The sequence below is a fragment of the Lampetra fluviatilis genome, chromosome 4 (assembly GCF_964198595.1).
Source record: "Lampetra fluviatilis chromosome 4, kcLamFluv1.1, whole genome shotgun sequence".
NCBI classification, from domain to species: domain Eukaryota; kingdom Metazoa; phylum Chordata; class Hyperoartia; order Petromyzontiformes; family Petromyzontidae; genus Lampetra; species Lampetra fluviatilis.
This window is the reverse complement of record NC_136278.1, coordinates 14,694,849-14,717,762: the sequence shown is the minus strand read 5'-3', so window position 1 is coordinate 14,717,762 and position 22,914 is coordinate 14,694,849. Positions and strand designations below refer to the sequence as shown.

The following is a 22,914-nucleotide window of genomic DNA, read 5'->3' as shown; positions in this document are numbered from 1 at the left end:
TCGGTTAAAGGAGATGACGTCATAGCGCGGGTATCGCGATGACGTCATAGCGCGGGTGACACGAAACTATTTTGAAAGTTTCATTTGAATGAGGCCTCATCTTGTGGTGTAAAGTGCAGCCGCGAACTATTATTGCCCCGGTCTTTGTATGCCACGAAGAAAGGCCATTGCCTGAAACATCGCCTATGACCATTAGCTGTCAACCCCTTTTATATCAGTGCCGAGCTTATGACGATGTTGCTTGAGCCCCACTGTGTGACACATGCGCTGTGTTTGTGTGGCGTGCACCTAGCCTGGCACAAGCGCCGTGGTGACGCCGCTGAGTGGCGAATGGCGGCTGTTGTGATTTGTGTGTGCAGCGCGCATCGCAACTGGCGGCCACTCCACATTGCTGTGCCGGGGCCACTCCACCCTTAGTGATACCACACAAAGCGGTACGAGCTTTATCGACCGCAGGCACGATGAGCAGCTGAGTTCAAGCTCGCATCCAGCTGCCAACCCAGTTGTGAATGAGCCTCCTTGCTGCACTGTCACCCAGCAAGCCGGCAGATGGCGACCTCTGCACACAGCGCCGTGGGGGGTGGGGGGGGGTCACACGAGGTGGTCCACCAACCCTCGTGGCCTCCGCAGTGCTGGGTGCGCGTACAGGAGCTGATAGTAAAAGCAGGTCACATTCTTTGTCCACTCGGCTACTAAATGTTGGTGTGGAAGCAGAATGCACAAATGGAGATTTACAAATTCGGAAACTGCGGTCACCACGCAGAACAGACTCACGGATCATGCAACGTCACAACAGCGATGATTCACCACTCCGCTACCCCTGCTGCAACTATCTGAATAACCACCTCAATATAGAACGAGAGCCACACATCTTATAGATTCAAGACAGCCAATCAAGGAACCCCGTAAATATATAAATATATACATAAAAAACTAAAATATGACATGTGCAAGGTACTGGTGTGTTGAGGTTTGTTGCTCAAATTTGTTCGGTCAAATGCTTAGACAAAGACCACAACCCTTTTAAACGATCGTGCCGTTGCAGTGCTCCGATGCGTGATGCGACACGAAGCCAGCAGTCCCGGCCGTGGCCGGGCAGCTCGTGGCGTTAGAGGCACTGGTGGTGACCTTTACGCACGGAGGTCACGGTGTCACTGACGTGGCGGTGTGTCGCGTGGATGGCACAGCGCTGCTGGTGAGCTGCGTCGCAGCCACTGCACGCGTTGGTAGGGAGTGGGAAGTCTGCGACACAAACATCAGGTCGGCTATGGGAGCCTCCAACGTGGCCACCCACCGGGTCGGGGGGACATCTCAAGTGAGGGTCGTCACTCGTGCGATGATTGGGGCACTTTGGTGGCGAGAGGTTAACTACCTCCCCTGGTATGCAGGAGGCCGTGGGTTCGATTCCGACCCTGATGCCTGCTGTTAATTTGGAATTTGCATGTCTCTCTCTCTCTCCCCGTTGTCACGTGAATTTTTCTCCGGGTCCTACGGCTTTTCCCTCTACATTTCTAACACTGTGTAACAAAAAAAAAATTCCTGGGTAGTGAGTGTTATTTCCTAATTGCTTAGGCCTCAAAAGTACAGAAAATGCCGATTATTTCCCACAAACTTTGCTTTTGTGATCAGGACAGTGATATTTAGAAATGTACCTATTTTCAATGAGAAAAGTGTGCATTTGTGTCATTCCTTCACATAAAGCCCTGGTCACAAAAGCAAAGTTTGTGGGGAATAATAGCCATTTTCTATACTTTTTAGGCATAGGCACTTAGTACCCAGGAACAAAAATTGTGTTACATAGTTTAATCAATGTGTTTTCGAAGTATTTTTCTATACATTTCCACATGATAAGCCACTTCCTTGTGGCCAGGTCGCTTCTGGAAAAGATCTATATAGCCCAGTGAGCCTTACCTGGTAAAATAAAAAATAGTTTAGTTTTAGTCTGTCCCCCTCCCTCCCCCCTCCCTGCCCCAGTGCTGACAGGGCAGGTTTACCGTGGACATCAGCTTCATTCACAGTGTCAATGCAAACACGAGACGAGACATCCAGGACCAACTCCCCTAAAGTGTATGGAGAAGATCTCACATCGCGTTGTAAACCATGAGACGTGGTGTACATACGAGTTGAGGATTATAGGTGCAGTACAGCAGGGGAAAAAACAACATTTAAGAGTACGCAATTATTGACGTAATATTACATGTTAAGTCATTAACACCTAACAAAAGGAAGCGACATGTGGTACGTTAATAACGGATAGCAAAGCTTTGCATCATCCTCCAGTGCCATGTAGTGTACGAACTGGCAACGTTTTCTTCCAATTGCAATGGCACGCCGCAGGACACGGGGACCGGGACAGAGGCTGTGAGGGCCCCGCTGTTGGCCTGGGAGGCCCTCTCCACTTCGAGGCGTTATAAAAGTCGCGGCTGCAATCTTGTGGTGTACAGCTGAGATGTGTAGAGAAACATCTTCCAGATTAAACGTGTCGGCATTGTTCCGAGTTGGCACGTTGCGCTGGGACGGCCTTGTGTATTTGTGTAGTGTGTGTGCTGTGCACCGGCTCGCTCGGAATGAACGCCCCCGTCGGTCTCGCCGGGCACTGGTGGCTCTACACGTGGTAGCCTGTAAGCTCGCGCTGTGGAGGAGGCGAGGGTTAGCGGAACACCTCATTGATGTGATGAAACTCTCTTCCCGTGGGCGTCGATGAGGTGCCATACTCTGGCTATCCAGAAGACGGCAGTACAGCAAGTGGACTAATGGCCATCTGTTTCCATCTGTACGGGGATAGAGTGTTGCCCCATCACGCGTGTTTGCTCCCCCTTCCTCCCAATTGGATAAGTAACTCATTAATTGGCTAAAAACGTCTCGAAATGAAACCTCAATATAGCAGGACCATCCTACGACTCAATGTACAGTGAGGGAAAAAAGTATTTGATCCCCTGCTGATTTTGTACGTTTGCCCACTGACAAAGAATGATCAGTCTATAATTTTAATGGTAGGTTTATTTGAACAGTGAGAGACAGAATAACAACAACAAAAATCCAGAAAAACGCATGTCAAAAATGTTATAAATTGATTTGCATTTTAATGAGGGAAATAAGTATTTGACCCCTCTGCAAAACATGACTTAGTACTTGGTGGCAAAACCCTTGTTGGCAATCACAGAGGTCAGACGTTTCTTGTAGTTGGCCACCAGGTTTGCACACATCTCAGGAGGGATTTTGTCCCACTCCTCTTTGCAGATCTTCTCCAAATCATTAAGGTTTCGAGGCTGACGTTTGTCAACTCAAACCTTCAGCTCCCTCCACAGATTTTCTATGGGATTAAGGTCTGGAGACTGGCTAGGCCACTCCAGGACCTTAATGTGCTTCTTCTTGAGCCACTCCTTTGTTGCCTTGGCCGTGTGTTTTGGGTCATTGTCGTGCTGGAATACCCATCCACGACCCATTTTCAATGCCCTGGCAGAGGGAAGGAGGTTCTCACCCAAGATTTGACGGTACATGGCCCCGTCCATTGTCCCTTTGATGCTGTGAAGTTGTCCTGTCCCCTTAGCAGAAAAACACCCCCAAAGCATAATGTTTCCACCTCCATGTTTGACGGTGGGGGTGGTATTCTTGGGGTCATAGGCAGCATTCCTCCTCCTCCAAACACGGCGAGTTGAGTTGATGCCAAAGAGCTCCATTTTTGTCTCATCTGACCACAACACTTTCACCCAGTTGTCCTCTGAATCATTCAGATGTTCATTGGCAAACTTCAGACGGGCATGTATATGTGCTTTCCTGAGCAGGGGGACCTTGTGGGCGCTGCAGGATTTCAGTCCTTCACGGCGTAGTGTGTTACCAACTGTTTTCTTGGTGACTATGGTCCCAGCTGCCTTGAGATCATTGACAAGATCCTCCCGTGTAGTTCTGGGCTGATTCCTCACCGTTCTCATGATCATTGCAACTCCACGAGGTGAGATCTTGCATGGAGCCCCAGGCCGAGGGAGATTGACAGTTCTTTTGTGTTTCTTCCATTTGCGAATAATCGCACCAACTGTTGTCACCTTATCGCCAAGCTGCTTGGCGATGGTCTTGTAGCCCATTCCAGCCTTGTGTAGGTCTACAATCTTGTCTCTGACATCCTTGGATAGCTCTTTGGTCTTGGCCATGGTGGAGAGTTTGGAATCTGATTGATTGATTGCTTCTTTGAACAGGTGTCTTTTATACAGGTAACAAGCTGAGATTAGGAACACTCCCTTTAAGACTAATCTCAGCTCGTTACCTGTGTAATAAACGACTGGACCACGATGTCTGGCTCAGTGTCCTTTATTCGGTTCGTACTGTATTCCCACACGGCTGTCTCTACTCTGTAGCTTCTCCTCGGTGCTGACTCCGATGTCGGCCCGATCCACAACAGCAGCCCCGCTGCTGTTACTCTCACACAGCCCCCCTTGGCTGTACTCGCTGCAACTCCTCTCTCCTTCGTCCTCTCTGCAGCTCTGACAGCCTCGTGCTGTCTCTCCCTCTTCTCTCCCGCCACACCTGGCAGCCACACCGCTGCCTCTAACACGCAGCCCTTCTGGCTGTCTTCTCCGCAGCTGCACACCACTCCGTAGCTTCCTCCTGTCTTCGGGGTTGGCTCCCGATGGCCGTCGGTGCCCCCCCTCTTCTCACTCGCCCGCGTGGCCTCACTCTTTTCCGCTCACACCCCGACTGACTTCCCCTTCCGGTTTACCCGCTTAAGGACCCGAACCTTCCACCCACGTCACATGGCTCCACCCCCCGTGACGTCACATCCGGAAGGTCGCTTTCGCCCGCATTACACCACCCTCCCCCGTAGAAAAATCCCAGCCGACCTCGGCTGACCAATAGCAATCGTAATGCGGCGAATCGACCTACCCCCCTAAAGGACACTAAGCATACAATGTAACAGCAAGAACAACAACAACAACAACGCAATTAACATCAACGAACGTACAAAAAGCATGCAATAAATACAACTGTAAGAAAAAGATAAAAACACAGCAACAATCAACGAAACGTAAGCGATTTGGAACGTGTGCGGGTCGCCGGCCCGTCCCGGACGGTCGGCGGCCCACTCGCAGAACGGGAACGCGATGAAAGTCGAGGAATGACAGGGGGTAATCCCCCTGCCGCAGCTGGAAGTCCACCAACGTCCCGTGTCCCTAAAGAATTAGTCTTGGGCTTGTCCCGTGACCGTGCCCGCAGCTGGGTCGGAAGGGCTGCAGGGCTCGAAGGTCCCGCAGACCTGGCAGGCGTCCTCCGAGCAGGGCCCCTCGTCCCCCGCAATGTCACGGCCGGCCTGTCTGGAACAGGTACGACAGGCACTCTAGCAAGATCAATGGACGCAGGCAGGGGAGAGTCAGCAGCAACAGACCCCGGCAAGGCAACATTGGGGGATGACGCATCATGTAAGGGAGCAACATATGGTTTCAAGCGCGACGTATGCACAACCCAGCGACGAGACCCAATTTGGACGCGTGCTGACTGTGGGTTGGGAACCGCAATGAGACGTACGGGACCATGCCAGGGTTTGTGCAATTTCGGAGAGGTTCCCGGACGTACCTGTGGACAATGAAGCCAGGCTAGGTCCCCAACCTTCCAGGGGCACTCCCCCTCGGACCGTCGCGCATATCGCTCGTTCCGGGCCTGGGCTTTGGCCGTCGCCACGCGGGCATTCTCCCGCGCCTCCGTGACTCGGCGAACCGTGTCCTGAATGTATTCAGGAAGTGGTTTACGAGGTCCCTTCACCCCAGTTCCCAATTGCACATCCACCGGCGGCACGTTTTCCCGACCATACATAAGGTAAAACGGCGAATACCCTGTAGCCGCATGAGGCGTCATCCTGTACGCCGAAAGCACTCCGGGGATGTGCAGATCCCAATCTGATTGTTGTTCGCTCACGGTATGGCAAAGCATGGCAGACAATGTCCTGTTCAGCCGTTCAACCATACCATCCGTCTGCGGATGGTATGGGGATGTCCGTACTTTCTTAGTCCCAAGGCCCGCGCACACTTCCGCCAATAATTTAGAAGAGAAATTCCTGCCCTGGTCCGTGAGGAGTCTCTCAGGCGCCCCCTTGTCCATAATATACCCAAACAAAAAGGCGTCGGTAATGGCCGCGGCCGACTGATCGGGCAACGGCCAGGCCATCGGCCAACGGGAGAGGTACTCAACCCCTACCAGCAAATATTTATTTCCCCTCGCCGATGGTGGAAAAGGTCCCAATATGTCCAGTGCCACCAATTCATTGACTCGAGACACCTGAATCGACTGGAGAGGCGGCACGTAAGGATGTTTCGGCGGCTTACGTCGTGCACACGCAAGGCACGCGCGCACGTGCCCTACGACATCTGTCGCCATGCCGTGCCAAAAATAATGACGTTGCAACGTCAACAAGGTCTTCTGCACCCCTAAATGTAAGAGAGTGTCACAATGGAGGGTTCTAATCAACTCGAATCGCAAGGACGTTGGTACCACCAGGCGCCAACGTTCCTGGAACCCCTCCCGCCACATAAGCAGACCATCTCGGAGAGCGGTTTGCGGCCCCACAGCCGTACTCGGACTCCCATTGTCCCTAGCAGACCGCTTCCGCAAGGACACCAAGGACTCATCCATCATCTGTTCCCGGATCCAGACAGACCGTGGCAGATTCAAAACCCCGTCAGCCGGTCCCGGTTCCATCGGAGTGTCCGACTTCTCGACGGCCAACGTAAGCGGCTGAGGGGGGTTTGGAATCGGCGAACACCTATGCGTCCCCGACTCACATTTACAAGGGGCGCGCCGCGGTAATCTGGAAAGTGCGTCAGCGTTCGCATGGCGCACTCCCTTCCGATGTTGAATTTGGAAGGAAAATTCCTGTAGCGTGTCCAACCAACGTGCCAACTGTCCGGATGGCTGGTCAATCTTAAGGGCATATTGCAAGGCCGCATGATCCGTACGCACAATAAAAGAACGACCGTAGAGGTATGGTCGAAATTGCCGTAGGAAAAAAACAACCGCCAATAGTTCTCTGCGAGTGACACAGTATCGGGTTTCCGCAGGAGACAAGACTCGGCTACCATACGCCACGACACGCTCTACACCCCCTTTAGACTGTGATAATACCGCCCCAATACCCGTGTCACTCGCGTCCGTATCAAGAATGAATGGGTGATCGAAATCGGGATAATCCAATGTTGGGGCCGTGGCCAATAGATCACGCAGACTCCGAAAGGCCGCCTCCTCCGGCTGTCCCCAACCAAACTTCCGTCCTTTACCCATAAGGAGATGCAAGGGCCTCGCAATCGTCGCAAAACCCGGCACAAATCTTTGGTAATACGAGGCAAATCCCAAAAACCGCCGAACATCCCCCACGGTGGCCGGAGTCGGCCAATCCCGGACGCACGCCGTCTTTTCCGGATCCGTGGACACCCCCTCAGCACTCACAATGTGCCCCAAATAGCGGACGGACCGTTGCAGTAGGTGACATTTCTTTGGTTTGAATTTCAATTTGGCAGAACGCATCCTCGTGAACACTGTCTCCAGCCGCGTCAAATGTTCATCAAATGTGCGGCTGAAGACAATAATATCATCCAAATATATAAGACACGTCTCCCACTGCAACCCCGACAAAACGAGCTCCATCAATCTTTGAAATGTAGCAGGGGCCGCATTCAATCCCATCGGGAGACAGTTGAATTGAAATAACCCCTGCGGCGTACGGAATGCGGTTTTCTCCCGTGAGGACTCGTCAAGGGGAAGCTGCCAAAATCCCGAAGAGAGGTCCAGTGTAGAAAAGAACTTAGCCCCCGACAATGCGTCGAGGGAGTCATCCATACGCGGCAGGGGGTACGCATCTGCCACCGATATTTTATTCAATTTCCGGAAATCAACACAAAATCGCAATTTGCCATCCTTTTTCTTAACCAAGACGACCGGAGCGCCCTATGGGCTGTTAGATGGCGATATAATGTCCGCAGCCAACATGTCTTCCACTGCCCCCCGCACGTGTTCTCGCTCCGCAGGACTCATCCGATGCGAATTTAATCGAATAGGGGCAGCATCGCCCGTCTCAATGTGATGGTAAAGCAACGATGTGCGGCCCAAATCCAAATCATCGGAGCTGAACACATCGGAATATGTCAACAACAATTTACGCAGCGCACCACGTTGCTCCATGGACAGGGAAGAATTTCCGTCACATAAGTCAGCAACCCAACGATTATCCGAACCCCTTGGCTCGGAAACCCCAGCAACCACTCCCTGGCTATGCGGACAATCATGCGTCGCAAACGCCGTAGTGGCATGTGCCACAACCGTACCGGCCGGAACACGGACGTTTTCCCCCCCCGCATTAAGCACCTGTAAAAACGGTAATTGATCCGGCCGGACGATGGTCTGTGCCCCCACTAACGCCAACCCGGTTGTTATCGTGGCGGACGGTGACAACAAGACCCCTACTGCTCCTAGCCGATCAGGCAGGGGCTTCCGATACCGCAAGGGTATAAGCATCTGTGTACCAGGTGGGATGTCCACAGATGCGACGGACAGCGCCTGCACTTGTACGGCCGAAGCAGGTCGCCCCCAGGGCGACGGCAGAAACGAGATTTGACGGCCCCCCGGCAGTTCAATACAATTCTCATTGATTTTGATCAAAATGGGCATCTTAGCCAAAAAATCGGTGCCTAACAAACAAGGAACCGCCAAAGATCTCGATATTAACACAACGCCCGAGGCCGACACATCCCCAATAGATATCTTAGCATCCACCTGGCCCACGATACCCATGCTACCCCCGTTCGCAGCGACGCACGACCCATAAACCGGACGCACAGCCCCCGGCGGGATGCCCAACAGATGGAAAATGACATCCGAAATAATAGTCGCAGACGCGCCGGAGTCGACCAAAATGCGTACGTCCACCCCTTGTATAGACCCCGGTACAGTGGACGAACCCGTAGCGGCCGCGACGACTCTCCGTGCCAACTTGCGCCACTGCGTGACCGAGCGACAAGGCCCCGTCGAAGGGCTTTCTTTAACAACAACATTAGGATCGCGCAACGAAGGCGATGGGTGAGGTGTAAAGCCTTGCCGGGTGTCTGGTGCGTGCCGACATGCCTGTTTCGGAGGATCTTTAGTCGACTTGTCCGGTACCGAGGCCTCCTGCTGCGGCGGAGCCGGGAAGCGGGCCCAGCAGTCTCTGGCGTAGTGGCCCCTACGCCCGCAGCGGAAACATTCGGCATCGTTGCGCCGAAGCGCAGGCCTTGCCTCCTGACGGCCCCGTTCCGGTAGCGCCGCGCGCGGCCTCGGCCCGCCGCGTCCCGTCCATGGAGCGGAGGCGGCCGTCAGCTGTTGAGGGCCCCGGTCATCCGGAACGTAGACAGCCTGCGCAGGGTTCCACCCCAGCGCATCCCCTTCTTTGACGGGCCCCCCCGTCCACGCCGTCACTTGTTTCCAGCGACGGAGATTGAATTGCGCATCGAGACACTTAGCAGCCGTCCGGGAAGTTAGCTTCTCATGCCCACACACAGGCATGGGGATCCCTAGATCCCGAGACAGCTCCAACATTTTCCCTAATATGAGAGGCTCGAGCAGGTCCTGTGGCGTCTCAGGATAAGCTGCCATGGCCAGCTCCAGCACCGCACCCCTGAACGCCACGGGCGACTCCTCTGGTGCTCGTTGTCGTTGAGCGAATCGCCGATGCGCATCATCTGGTGGCTCGTAAGCGTCGGCCATTTCTTGAAAAACACCACGTAAAGTTGCCTTCTTATCGGTCGTTATGGAACGGAAAAATCGGACAGATTCGTCGTCCAGGAGAGTCGGCAACACCTCCAAAGCCTCCGCATCGGTCCATCTTGCTGTGCGTTCCGCCGCCAAGAAGCCGCAGGCGAACGCGCTCCAGTCCCCACCGACGGAAAATTCTTTAACTGTAGTAAGGTGGCGACTCCGACTCCTCTTCCCGCCGTCTTCCAATGGTGGTGGTTGTGGTGGCAAATTCAAAATGGCGTCGGCCCGCGGCGTGGCCAAGATGGCGGTTTGGCGCCGCGGAGCGCGCAAGATGGCGGCTTCTTGCCGCGTGGCCAATGGCGGCGGCAGGACAGGCAACGTGGCGGCCCGCGGAGCACCAACTGCGTCCTCCATCGTCCCTGGCGCGATGAGATGGCATAAATGCGTCAGGACGTCCTTAAGTGCCTCCAGTTGTACCGCCATCTCTTGCCATCGTTGATCAGCGTCTGATGATGTCGACGGACCCGCCACCGCGCCGACATCCTCCACTCCCGTCCCCGTGCTCGCCTCTGCAGGGCTCTCCTCCACCACCCCAGCAGAATGCGTGGTTGGAGGGAGTTCGTCGTCGTCGGACGAAGAAGCCGATGCAGGCGCCGGATTAAATTTCTTCCTCACTTGTTTCGACATGCCGTTGCACTTCTGACACCAGTGTAATAAACGACTGGACCACGATGTCTGGCTCAGTGTCCTTTATTCGGTTCGTACTGTATTCCCACACGGCTGTCTCTACTCTGTAGCTTCTCCTCGGTGCTGACTCCGATGTCGGCCCGATCCACAACAGCAGCCCCGCTGCTGTTACTCTCACACAGCCCCCCTTGGCTGTACTCGCTGCAACTCCTCTCTCCTTCGTCCTTTCTGCAGCTCTGACAGCCTCGTGCTGTCTCTCCCTCTTTTCTCCCGCCACACCTGGCAGCCACACCGCTGCCTCTAACACGCAGCCCTTCTGGCTGTCTTCTCCGCAGCTGCACACCACTCCGTAGCTTCCTCCTGTCTTCGGGGTTGGCTCCCGATGGCCGTCGGTGCCCCCCCTCTTCTCACTCGCCCGCGTGGCCTCACTCTTTTCCGCTCACACCCCGACTGACTTCCCCTTCCGGTTTACCCGCTTAAGGACCCGAACCTTCCACCCACGTCACATGGCTCCACCCCCCGTGACGTCACATCCGGAAGGTCGCTTTCGCCCGCATTACACCACCCTCCCCCGTAGAAAAATCCCAGCCGACCTCGGCTGACCAATAGCAATCGTAATGCGGCGAATCGACCTACCCCCCTAAAGGACACTAAGCATACAATGTAACAGCAAGAACAACAACAACAACGCAATTAACATCAACGAACGTACAAAAAGCATGCAATAAATACAACTGTAAGAAAAAGATAAAAACACAGCAACAATCAACGAAACGTAAGCGATTTGGAACGTGTGCGGGTCGCCGGCCCGTCCCGGACGGTCGGCGGCCCACTCGCAGAACGGGAACGCGATGAAAGTCGAGGAATGACTGTTCAAATAAATATACCATTAAAATTATAGACTGATAATTTCTTTGTCAGTGGGCAAACGTACAAAATCAGCAGGGGATCAAATACTTTTTTCCCTCACTGTAGCTTTCCTGGGTATTTAAATAATTAACTAATTGCTATAAATGTTCACGCGTGGCCGTCATCACATCTGCATCAATGGACTGACCAGCGCCCAAGAGCATTCGGAGATGCCGTCTGCCCGGGCAATAATCTCGCGCTACGCTGAGCCTCGAAGCGCTGTGGCTAAATATGAATGGGAGACACTTGATTGGCATTGCCTGTGTATTTTAGAATCCCTTGGAGAGATTTACGAAACGAAGACGACCCGGTATATACCAGCAGCGGCTCAAAGATGCTGTTCAGCACACTGAGGCACAGGGTGATGTCTCTCAGGAGGGCGATACTGTTGAGAGAGAAGGCGTTCGTCTTGCTCTCAATGAAGCCGATGACGTGCGTGCAGTTGTACGGCGTGAGACAGACGATGTAAATGATTAAGCTGACGACGGTCATCTTGGCAGCTCGGATTTTTTTGTTTCGACTCGTCGTGAGTTGCCGATGTCCGTTGAGAATGAGAATTTTTAGAACATTTCCGTACGAAAACAACGTTATAACCAGCGAGGTGTAATATAGTGAAAAAAACACGTAGAGTCTGTACGGGATCAGGAACTCCACATCCTTCTCCGTGAATTGTTCGTAGCATCTGATGGACGGAGCGCTGCCACTGCTGCTGTTGTTGCTGCTGGTGGTGACGTTGGCATAGCTGAGCACGGTGACGGTGCTGACGGGGATTATGCTGGAAATGCTGATGAGCCAGATGAGGAGGCACAGAAGCCACGCTGCTCTGGGCTCGCGCCACTGGGAGGCCACGAGAGGATGCACGATGGCCATGTACCGGTCCAGGCTGATGGCAGCCAAGAACATTGGCGTCGTATAGGCGTTTGTGAAGAAGACGACGATGTACATGCGGCACAGGAGGTCCTGCAGGGTCCAGTTGTTCATGCGGAAATGATAAACGATTTTCATTGGCAAACAGAGCAGAAAGGAGACGTCCGCGGCAGCGAGGTTGAGCATGTAGACAGACATGGAGTTCTTCTTACTCGTGCAAAGCACCCATATGGCGAGCGCGTTCAGCGGGAGGGCTATGATCACCACGATGGTGTAAATGATCGGGATAACGAGGAATTGAATCGTCTCACTGCCGCCCATTTTCCTGATATATCAGCAACAACAACAACAATCTCTGCTGGAACAACGACACGGTCCGGGCGCGGTGGCGCGAGTGCGCCGCACCCCAAGGAGCCGCTCGCGCTCACGCGGGGCTCGCGGTCACTCCGCCTCGCTCAGCCGCAGGAGCCCCGTGCCGGGGACGCGGTCCCATCCCCCGCGTGGAGCGACCAACGCGTGAGATGATGGCGCTGTCAGCATGGAGACACCTGGGGTCACACGCGCAAGGGGATGATCGCGCGGTGCAGGCATGAAGAGGAACATTCTGGAGTCTACACCTCGGCTTGCCCGACCAATATTCACGATTCCATTATTCATTTCTTATGGCTGTCATCTAAATATGTATGTTGGACTTCTTTCGCACCGTACACAACCAACTGTTCTAATCGTCAAATCAAGTCATCAATTTGGATATTTGCCCACGTGGAAACTCAGACTTAGCCGAGTGGAGGCCCAGGCGAGTGGGCCTATTGCCACTGCCATCGAGGTTGCCCAAATACCACTGCACACGCTCCGATTGCTCATTTGGCTTTGCAAAGCAAATATTTTACCGGCTCCTGCAAACGAGTTTTGGAAACTCATAATACGTCTCCACTAGATGACTTTAACCGAAGTGATTTCCCTACTCATTTTCAGATCTAGTCTCGGCATAAAGGCAAACCCGACTGTGTTTGTATTCAGCAAACCAGCGCACTCACCGTCACAAGTCGCCCGCTCTCTCCCACGTTGTCCTCCCACCTGGTTGGAGAATATTTTGCTGTCTGGCTCGTGTCCACTATTTATATACGAATTCGGCGTAAGACCAACACGCATTGTTTTGTGATATTATATTTCCTGTTGTGGTATTATATTTCATTACTCTAAATAGGTAGAGAAGAGGCACCTGCTCGCAATGGGGCGAAGCGATTGTTGTGGCCGTGACTGGTTCCACGGCACGTTCAGACCGGCTGTGGTGTTTTGCCCCCAGCGCACTGCGCAACCGTCGGGGTCACACGCGGCGGCGGCGGCGCAGCCCGAGAGCGCATTCACTTACTTGCCGAAAGCTGAACTGGACTCGTTTGTTGCTGGCAACATGAAGTGTGACTGGCCCAAAGGAGTTTAACAAAGCAAATTATCGTCGAGGGAAGAACCAGAGGACCCAGACATACATTCACACGACCACGGGGAGAAGATGCAAACTTCAAATACTATAGAGCAGGCGTCAGGGTCGCGATCAAACCCACGACGCCATCTATACCACGCGGAGTAGTTAACATGGGGGGGGGGGGGGGGGGCTACGTGAGGGATTGGGGGGGGGCTACGTGAGGGATTGGGGGGGGCTACGTGAGGGATTGGGGGGGGCTACGTGAGGGATGGGGGGGGGGCTACGTGAGGGATTGGGGGGGGGCTACGTGAGGGATTGGGGGGGGGCTACGTGAGGGATTGGGGGGGGGCTACGTGAGGGATTGGGGGGGGGGGGCTACGTGAGGGATTGGGGGGGGGCTACGTGAGGGATGGGGGGGGCTACGTGAGGGATTGGGGGGGGGGCTACGTGAGGGATTGGGGGGGGGCTACGTGAGGGATTGGGGGGGGGCTACGTGAGGGATTGGGGGGGGGCTACGTGAGGGATTGGGGGGGGGGCTACGTGAGGGATTGGGGGGGGCTACGTGAGGGATTGGGGGGGCTACGTGAGGGATTGGGGGGGGGGCTACGTGAGGGATTGGGGGGGGGCTACGTGAGGGATTGGGGGGGGGCTACGTGAGGGATTGGGGGGGGCTACGTGAGGGATTGGGGGGGGCTACGTGAGGGATTGGGGGGGGCTACGTGAGGGATTGGGGGGGGCTACGTGAGGGATGGGGGGGGCTACGTGAGTGATTGGGGGGGGCTACGTGAGGGATTGGGGGGGGGGCTACGTGAGGGATGGGGGGGGCTACGTGAGGGATTCGGGGGGGGGGGGCTACGTGAGGGATTGGGGGGGGCTACGTGAGGGATTGGGGGGGGGCTACGTGAGGGATTGGGGGGGTCTACGTGAGGGATTGGGATGGCTACGTGAGGGATTGGGGGGGGGGCTACGTGAGGGATTGGGGGGGGGCTACGTGAGGGATTGGGGGGGGGGCTACGTGAGGGATTGGGGGGAGGGGGGCTACGTGAGGGATTTGAGGGAGGGGGGCTACGTGAGGGATTGGGGGGGGCTACGTGAGGGATTGGGGGGGGCTACGTGAGGGATTGGGGGGGGGCTACGTGAGGGATGGGGGGGGCTACGTGAGGGATTCGGGGGGGGGGCTACGTGAGGGATTGGGGGGGGCTACGTGAGGGATTGGGGGGGGGCTACGTGAGGGATTGGGGGGGTCTACGTGAGGGATTGGGATGGCTACGTGAGGGATTGGGGGGGGGCTACGTGAGGGATTGGGGGGGGGCTACGTGAGGGATTGGGGGGGGGCTACGTGAGGGATTGGGGGGAGGGGGGCTACGTGAGGGATTTGAGGGAGGGGGGCTACGTGAGGGATTGGGGGGGGCTACGTGAGGGATTGGGGGGGGCTACGTGAGGGATTGGGGGGAGGGGGGCTACGTGAGGGATTGGGGGGAGGGGGGCTACGTGAGGGATTGGGGGGGGTGGGTCGCTGCCCCACGTCGCTGTGCGCTGCGCTGTCTCTCTGTGGTCTCGGGCAAGTTGGATCCCAGCACCCGGTTCTCTTCACAGCATGCCACACGCTCCCCCGCTGTCGGCAATCATCCAGCCCCCGCTGTGCTTCAACCCGGCGTCCCCACGTGCCCTCAACATTGCCGCACTCTGCTGCTGCTGATGCTGCGGCGGCGTCGTGGCCATGCACCTGGGCGCGCTCACCCGATCTGCCCCCTGCATGTGTGTGTGTGTGTTAGTGTGTCTGTGTGTGTTAGTGTGTCTGTGTGTCTCTGTGTGTGTTAGTGTGTCTGTGTGTGTTAGTGTGTGTGTACGTGTGTCTGTGTGTCTGTGTGTGTGTTAGTGTGTCTGTGTGTGTGTTAGTGTGTCTGTGTGTGTGTTAGTGTGTGTGTGTTAGTGTGTGTGTGTGTCTGTGTGTCCGTGTTAGTGTGTCTGTGTGTGTGTTAGTGTGTCCGTGTGTGTCTGTGTGTTTGTCTGTGTGTCCGTGTTAGTGTGTCTGTGTGTGTGTTAGTGTGTGCCCCCGTGTATGTGTGTCTGTGTGTGTGTCAGTGTGTCTGTGTGTGTGTACGTGTGTACGTGTGTACGTGTGTCTGTGTGTTAGTGTGTCTGTGTGTGTGTTAGTGTGTGTCTGTGTGTGTGTCTGTGTGTGTGTTAGTGTGGGGAGCGGTAGTGTAGCGGTTAGCGCACTGCGCTACGAACCATGGGACCCGAGTTCCATTTCCGCTCACGACCAACACCAGTGACGATTATCTGAATCGGTCCTGAGCCTCCCCTACGTCGACTCAGCCTCAAATGAGTAGCCGGTGCATTGTGTAAACATCGCCACTAGGGAGATAAAGGCGGTTGAGCGTGGCGCTGGCCACCCACCCCCTCATGTGCCGTGCCGACCTTCATATGTGCCACTCAATAACAGCACTTGCCCCAACAATCTGTGCAGGCGATACGGGGGACCTTTGTCTTTGTTGTTATTCCGCTGGCCCACTCGGCAGCCGAGCCGCGTGCGCCCGGGGAATGCCCCACGTCGCAGTCCGCATCCACAGGCAGCAGCCTCAGGCCACCGGGGCACGAGCCGTCTGAGTTAGAACCTCACTTGACAACACGATTGCTGTTGTTATGATTACGTTTTTTTGTTTGTAGATCTGTAATTGTGGAATGCTTTGACGTTGTCTGCCGGCCGAGTCGCCCCCTCGAGAAACACGCTCCTGACTCTGAAGGATTATTCACACCACGCTTTTACTCCAGAAGATTCCACATCGTCATTTAAATTGCGTTATAATTATAATAGACACACACACATAGACACATATAGACGTGTTGTATTGATCGTTCGCTTGAGTCCGCTAGCTGTCGCTGGAGTGGCCGTCTGGACAACGGCGCGTTCAGACGCTCGAGGAGGACACCTGGTTGGCAGCCAACCGGCAGCTGAATATGTTCTTGACGGACGAGCGGAATGCGGACGACGCGATGTAAATGATGAGCGGGTCGAAGAGGCTGTTGAGCGAGCAGAGGCAGAGCGTGATGTCTCTGAGAATGGAGATGGCGTGATAGGAGAAGTTGCTCATTTTGCTCGAGGCGAACGCGGCGAGGTGCGTGGCGTTGTACGGCGAGAAGCAGAACACGTAGATGAGGATGCTCACGACCGTGATCTTCGTGGCGCGAGACTTCTTCTCCTGGTTCGACTGCTGACTCGTGACTAGAACCCGAATGATATTCCCGTAGGAGAAGAGCGTCACCACCAGCGAGGTGAAGTAGAGAGTGACGAAGAGGAAGAGCCTGAACGGAACGAGGAAGTCGAGATCCGCCTTGGTGAACGCTTCGTAACATAAAATTCTCGGTGGGTCGCTGCTGTTATTGGTGGCATTCACGACACTTAATATGGTGACGAAATTCGATGGAACAGAGTGGCTCACTGCCAAACTCCAGATCACCACGCTCACGATCCACGCCGTCCGGGTCTTGCGCCAGCCGGTGACCCAGAGCGGGTGCACGATGGCCAAGTAGCGATCCATGCTGATGGCGGCCACCAGCATGGTGGCGGTGTAGAGGGTGGAGAAGAACGTCATGGTGTAGACGCGGCAAAAGAACCCCGGCAGAGCCCAATGGTTTCCCTTCAAGTGGTAGACGATCTTCATCGGCAGCACCAGTAAGAAGCTCGTGTCTGCTGCGGCGAGGTTGAGCATGTAGACGGACATGGAGTCTTTCTTTTTCGAGACGAGAATGCAGACAGCCAGCAGGTTGAGAGGCAGCCCCAGGATGACCGAGACGCTGTAGAACGTTGGGATGATGACCGAGGGCAGTAACTGGGAGAGATCCATTCTTGAGCAGCAACTGGATCTGCACGCGACAGCCGGGTAACAAACTTGATTTGGAGCTTTCGTGACGGCAGGAATTACTCTTTGGTTCTTTCGGTAAAGTCACGTAGAAAAAAAAATAGCATATGACGTTTCGATTGCAACACAAGCAATCGTCATCAGGTACAAATGAAAGAGAAAACAAACCTAGTAAACTTAGAAATATGATGCAAATATAATGCAACCAAGTAGGGTGTTGACTGCTATGTTAGCCGATTCTCCGTGTTGTATTGCATTGTATTTCTAAGTTTACTAGGTTTACTAGGTTTGTTTGTTTTCTCTTTCATTTGTGCCTGATGATGATTGCTTGTGTTGCAATCAAAACGTCGAATGCTATTATGTAATTATTTTCTTTCTTTCTAAGTGACTTTACCGAAAGAACCAAAGAGCCGGGTAACAAGCTTGTGCGCGCGTGGATCAAACAGTTGGGATGTGTGTTGCATTACACATTGCTGTGAATTGTCACTATGTTGTCTTGAATAAGACGCGTATTGTACCTACCCCTAGAGCGTGCGGTAACTTAAACTCGGGAATGGTTACAATAATATCTCGTATTGGTAACTGGGGAGGGGGGGGGGCACATCGATACAGAGGTCCTCAACACAGAGCCGAGCAGCAGCAGCAGCGGCCCTGCCCCCGCTGAGCCTGCGAGGGACGCTCACCCGCTCAGCTCATGCGAGAGTCGCTCCACCGTCACGCGACGTCACAAAGACGCACGTCATGTGACTTCCTGCTCAATCGAGCACGCGGCCCGGTTCGAAGCTAAACATGCATGACACGCGGCACGCGTGTTCAATAAGGGAAGGGGGGGGAATGTTTGCGAATGACCGCGTGGCTCTGCGGCCATGAGCACGCTCCGTGATCGCACGCGGTGCGGGAGTAACTTGGTGGTGGTGGTGGCAGGCGTCTGCTACTGCAGCCCCATCTCCACGGAAGTTCAACTCCGCACAGAGAGCCGCCCTGTGACGCTCGCAACCCACCGGGAGGAATCAGCCGCGTGGGCCGACAGAGGGGCGCGCGAGCGGCGCCTGGCGAGGGTGGCGCGCGGAAGGAGAGACCGCGACTCCGGGGGGGGCGAGGCGCGCCGAGGCGACTGGAGCCGTCACGGTCTCTGCACTCTCGGATCTGCAGCTCCACCGCGCGTTGGCTCCACGCAGCCGCCATCACGAGCGCATGGCGGCCCCACAGAGCGGCGTCTGCACAGAGCGGCAGACTGTGACGCCCTCACTCCTCGTTCCTGTGACGCGCACACCGCAGACGGAGCGATGGAGCGAGACACGCGCCGCCACGCGCGTGGCTCGCGGATCGAGGTGCCAAGAGGCATTCGTTGCATGCATTTATGCTGAACTTATTTCGCACCGTACGTAGCCAACAGTGCTCGTCGGAGGTCGTTGAGACGATCGAAGGACGCTGGGCGCGTTTTCTGCAATGTCGATGTTGATGTCTTTGTTTTGTTGCCGCTTCAGCTGAGCTCACGCACCACGGGTCTCACGTGGGAAGTAGCCCGGCTATGGGCTAAGTGGGAACATCCGTGTACCAAATCAACTTTAACTCACGAAAAATAGCTGTGTGTGATGAGGGCTACACAATGCTAGCTGTGTGTGATGAGGGCTACACAATGCTAGCTGTGTGTGATGAGGGCTACACAATGCTAGCTGTGTGTGATGAGGGCTACACAATGCTAGCTGTGTGTGATGAGGGCTACACAATGCTAGCTGTGTGTGATGAGGGTTACACAATGCTAGCTGTGTGTGATGAGGGCTACACAATGCTAGCTGTGTGTGATGAGGGTTACACAATGCTAGCTGTGTGTGATGAGGGCTACACAATGCTAGCTGTGTGTGATGAGGGCTACACAATGCTAGCTGTGTGTGATGAGGGTTACACAATGCTAGCTGTGTGTGATGAGGGTTACACAATGCTAGCTGTGTGTGATGGGGGCTACACAATGCTAGCTGTGTGTGATGAGGGCTACACAATGCTAGCTGTGTGTGATGAGGGCTACACAATGCTAGCTGTGTGTGATGAGGGTTACACAATGCTAGCTGTGTGTGATGAGGGCTACACAATGCTAGCTGTGTGTGATGAGGGCTACACAATTCTAGCTGTGTGTGATGAGGGTTACACAATGCTAGCTGTGTGTGATGAGGGCTACACAATGCTAGCTGTGTGTGATGAGGGCTACACAATGCTAGCTGTGTGTGATGAGGGTTACACAATGCTAGCTGTGTGTGATGAGGGCTACACAATGCTAGCTGTGTGTGATGAGGGCTACACAATGCTAGCTGTGTGTGATGAGGGCTACACAATGCTAGCTGTGTGTGATGAGGGTTACACAATGCTAGCTGTGTGTGATGAGGGCTACACAATGCTAGCTGTGTGTGATGAGGGCTACACAATGCTAGCTGTGTGTGATGAGGGTTACACAATGCTAGCTGTGTGTGATGAGGGTTACACAATGCTAGCTGTGTGTGATGAGGGTTACACAATGCTAGCTGTGTGTGATGGGGGCTACACAATGCTAGCTGTATGTGATGAGGGCTACACAATGCTAGCTGTGTGTGATGAGGGCTACACAATGCTAGCTGTGTGTGATGAGGGTTACACAATGCTTGCTGTGTGTGATGAGGGCTACACAATGCTAGCTGTGTGTGATGAGGGCTACACAATTCTAGCTGTGTGTGATGAGGGTTACACAATGCTAGCTGTGTGTGATGAGGGTTACACAATGCTAGCTGTGTGATGAGGGCTACACAATGCTAGCTGTGTGTGATGAGGGTTACACAATGCTAGCTGTGTGTGATGAGGGTTACACAATGCTAGCTGTGTGTGATGAGGGCTACACAATGCTAGCTGTGTGTGATGAGGGCTACACAATGCTAGCTGTGTGTGATGAGGGTTACACAATGCTAGCTGTGTGTGATGAGGGCTACACAATGCTAGCTGTGTGTGATGAGGGCTACACAATGCTAGCTGTGTGTGATGAGGGCTACACAATGCTAGCTGTGTGTGATGAGGGCTACACAATGCTAGCTGTGTGTGATGAGGGCTACACAATGCTAGCTGTGTGTGATGAGGGTTACACAATGCTAGCTGTGTGTGATGAGGGCTACACAATGCTAGCTGTGTGTGATGAGGGCTACACAATGCTAGCTGTGTGTGATGAGGGTTACACAATGCTAGCTGTGTGTGATGAGGGCTACACAATGCTAGCTGTGTGTGATGAGGGCTACACAATGCTAGCTGTGTGTGATGAGGGCTACACAATGCTAGCTGTGTGTGATGAGGGTTACACAATGCTAGCTGTGTGTGATGAGGGCTACACAATGCTAGATGTGTGTGATGAGGGCTACACAATGCTAGCTGTGTGTGATGAGGGTTACACAATGCTAGCTGTGTGTGATGAGGGTTACACAATGCTAGCTGTGTGTGATGAGGGTTACACAATGCTAGCTGTGTGTGATGGGGGCTACACAATGCTAGCTGTGTGTGATGAGGGCTACACAATGCTAGCTGTGTGTGATGAGGGCTACACAATGCTAGCTGTGTGTGATGAGGGTTACACAATGCTAGCTGTGTGTGATGAGGGCTACACAATGTTAGCTGTGTGTGATGAGGGCTACACAATTCTAGCTGTGGGTGATGAGGGTTACACAATGCTAGCTGTGTGTGATGAGGGCTACACAATGCTAGCTGTGTGTGATGAGGGCTACACAATGCTAGCTGTGTGTGATGAGGGCTACACAATGCTAGCTGTGTGTGATGAGGGTTACACAATGCTAGCTGTGTGTGATGAGGGCTACACAATGCTAGCTGTGTGTGATGAGGGCTACACAATGCTAGCTGTGTGTGATGAGGGTTACACAATGCTAGCTGTGTGTGATGAGGGTTACACAATGCTAGCTGTGTGTGATGAGGGTTACACAATGCTAGCTGTGTGTGATGGGGGCTACACAATGCTAGCTGTGTGTGATGAGGGCTACACAATGCTAGCTGTGTGTGATGAGGGCTACACAATGCTAGCTGTGTGTGATGAGGGTTACACAATGCTAGCTGTGTGTGATGAGGGCTACACAATGCTAGCTGTGTGTGATGAGGGCTACACAATTCTAGCTGTGTGTGATGAGGGCTACACAATGCTAGCTGTGTGTGATGAGGGTTACACAATGCTAGCTGTGTGTGATGAGGGCTACACAATGCTAGCTGTGTGTGATGAGGGCTACACAATGCTAGCTGTGTGTGATGAGGGCTACACAATGCTAGCTGTGTGTGATGAGGGTTACACAATGCTAGCTGTGTGTGATGAGGGCTACACAATGCTAGCTGTGTGTGATGAGGGCTACACAATGCTAGCTGTGTGTGATGAGGGTTACACAATGCTAGCTGTGTGTGATGAGGGCTACACAATGCTAGCTGTGTGTGATGAGGGCTACACAATGCTAGCTGTGTGTGATGAGGGCTACACAATGCTAGCTGTGTGTGATGAGGGCTACACAATGCTAGCTGTGTGTAATGAGGGCTACACAATGCTAGCTGTGTGTGATGAGGGTTACACAATGCTAGCTGTGTGTGATGAGGGCTACACAATGCTAGCTGTGTGTGATGAGGGCTACACAATGCTAGCTGTGTGTGATGAGGGTTACACAATGCTAGCTGTGTGTGATGAGGGCTACACAATGCTAGCTGTGTGTGATGAGGGCTACACAATGCTAGCTGTGTGTGATGAGGGCTACACAATGCTAGCTGTGTGTGATGAGGGCTACACAATGCTAGCTGTGTGTGATGAGGGTTACACAATGCTAGCTGTGTGTGATGAGGGTTACAGGCTGATAATTTGTGTCATTGCTCTTAGGCAATGTATATTCTCTTCTCATGAAGGAACGCAAATCATCTCTGCATTTTCATGACGTCAAAGTCTGATCCGCCTCCCTCCACCACCGCCCTGGTCTGAGACGCGCGATCCGCAGCGAGGCGATGAGCGACGCAGCATCGCTCATCGCCAGCCCCGACCCGGGGTCGTCTCGGAGCCGCCTCGCACCGGAACCTGGGGATGTCGAATAACGCGACGGGAACACTGACTCCGACACCAATCCCCTGGCTCCCGTGTGCTGGCGAACATTCTGCCACCAAATATGCACAGAGACGTCGCGCGAGCTGCAAGGGGGTCGACGAAACGTTTTCTTGCCAACGACAAGCACCTGCCTACCCTTCAGCCGATACCTCAACCCTGCCCCTCGCCGCCGACTCGAGCCCCGATCTCCCTTCTGGGATGGCGCTGCTGCTGTCATCATCCTAGAACCTGACCCAGATGCAGACGAATGTTGGTGAGTGGAAGAACACGGACGTTCATAATAAACTCCTCGTTCTAGACCCAAACATCGCACCTCCTGGCGTTTACTTTCTTGTTCTAGAAAACACTGGCGATGTAACCAT

General features: G+C 54.1%; 2 protein-coding genes across 2 annotated transcripts; both read right to left on the bottom strand.

Moving 5' to 3' along the window:
• Nucleotides 1–11,529: 11,529 nt before the first annotated feature.
• LOC144931389 (lysophosphatidic acid receptor 6-like) lies at nt 11,530–12,492 on the bottom strand. Its single transcript, XM_078855195.1, has one exon. The coding sequence runs from the start codon at nt 12,490–12,492 to the stop codon at nt 11,530–11,532; it is 963 nt and encodes a 320-aa protein (XP_078711321.1).
• Nucleotides 12,493–16,509: 4,017 nt separating this feature from the next.
• On the bottom strand, nt 16,510–17,445 carry LOC144931388 (proteinase-activated receptor 1-like). Its single transcript, XM_078855194.1, has one exon. It carries the CDS (start codon nt 17,443–17,445, stop codon nt 16,510–16,512), a length of 936 nt encoding a protein of 311 aa, XP_078711320.1.
• Between the last annotated feature and the right edge of the window lie 5,469 nt (nt 17,446–22,914).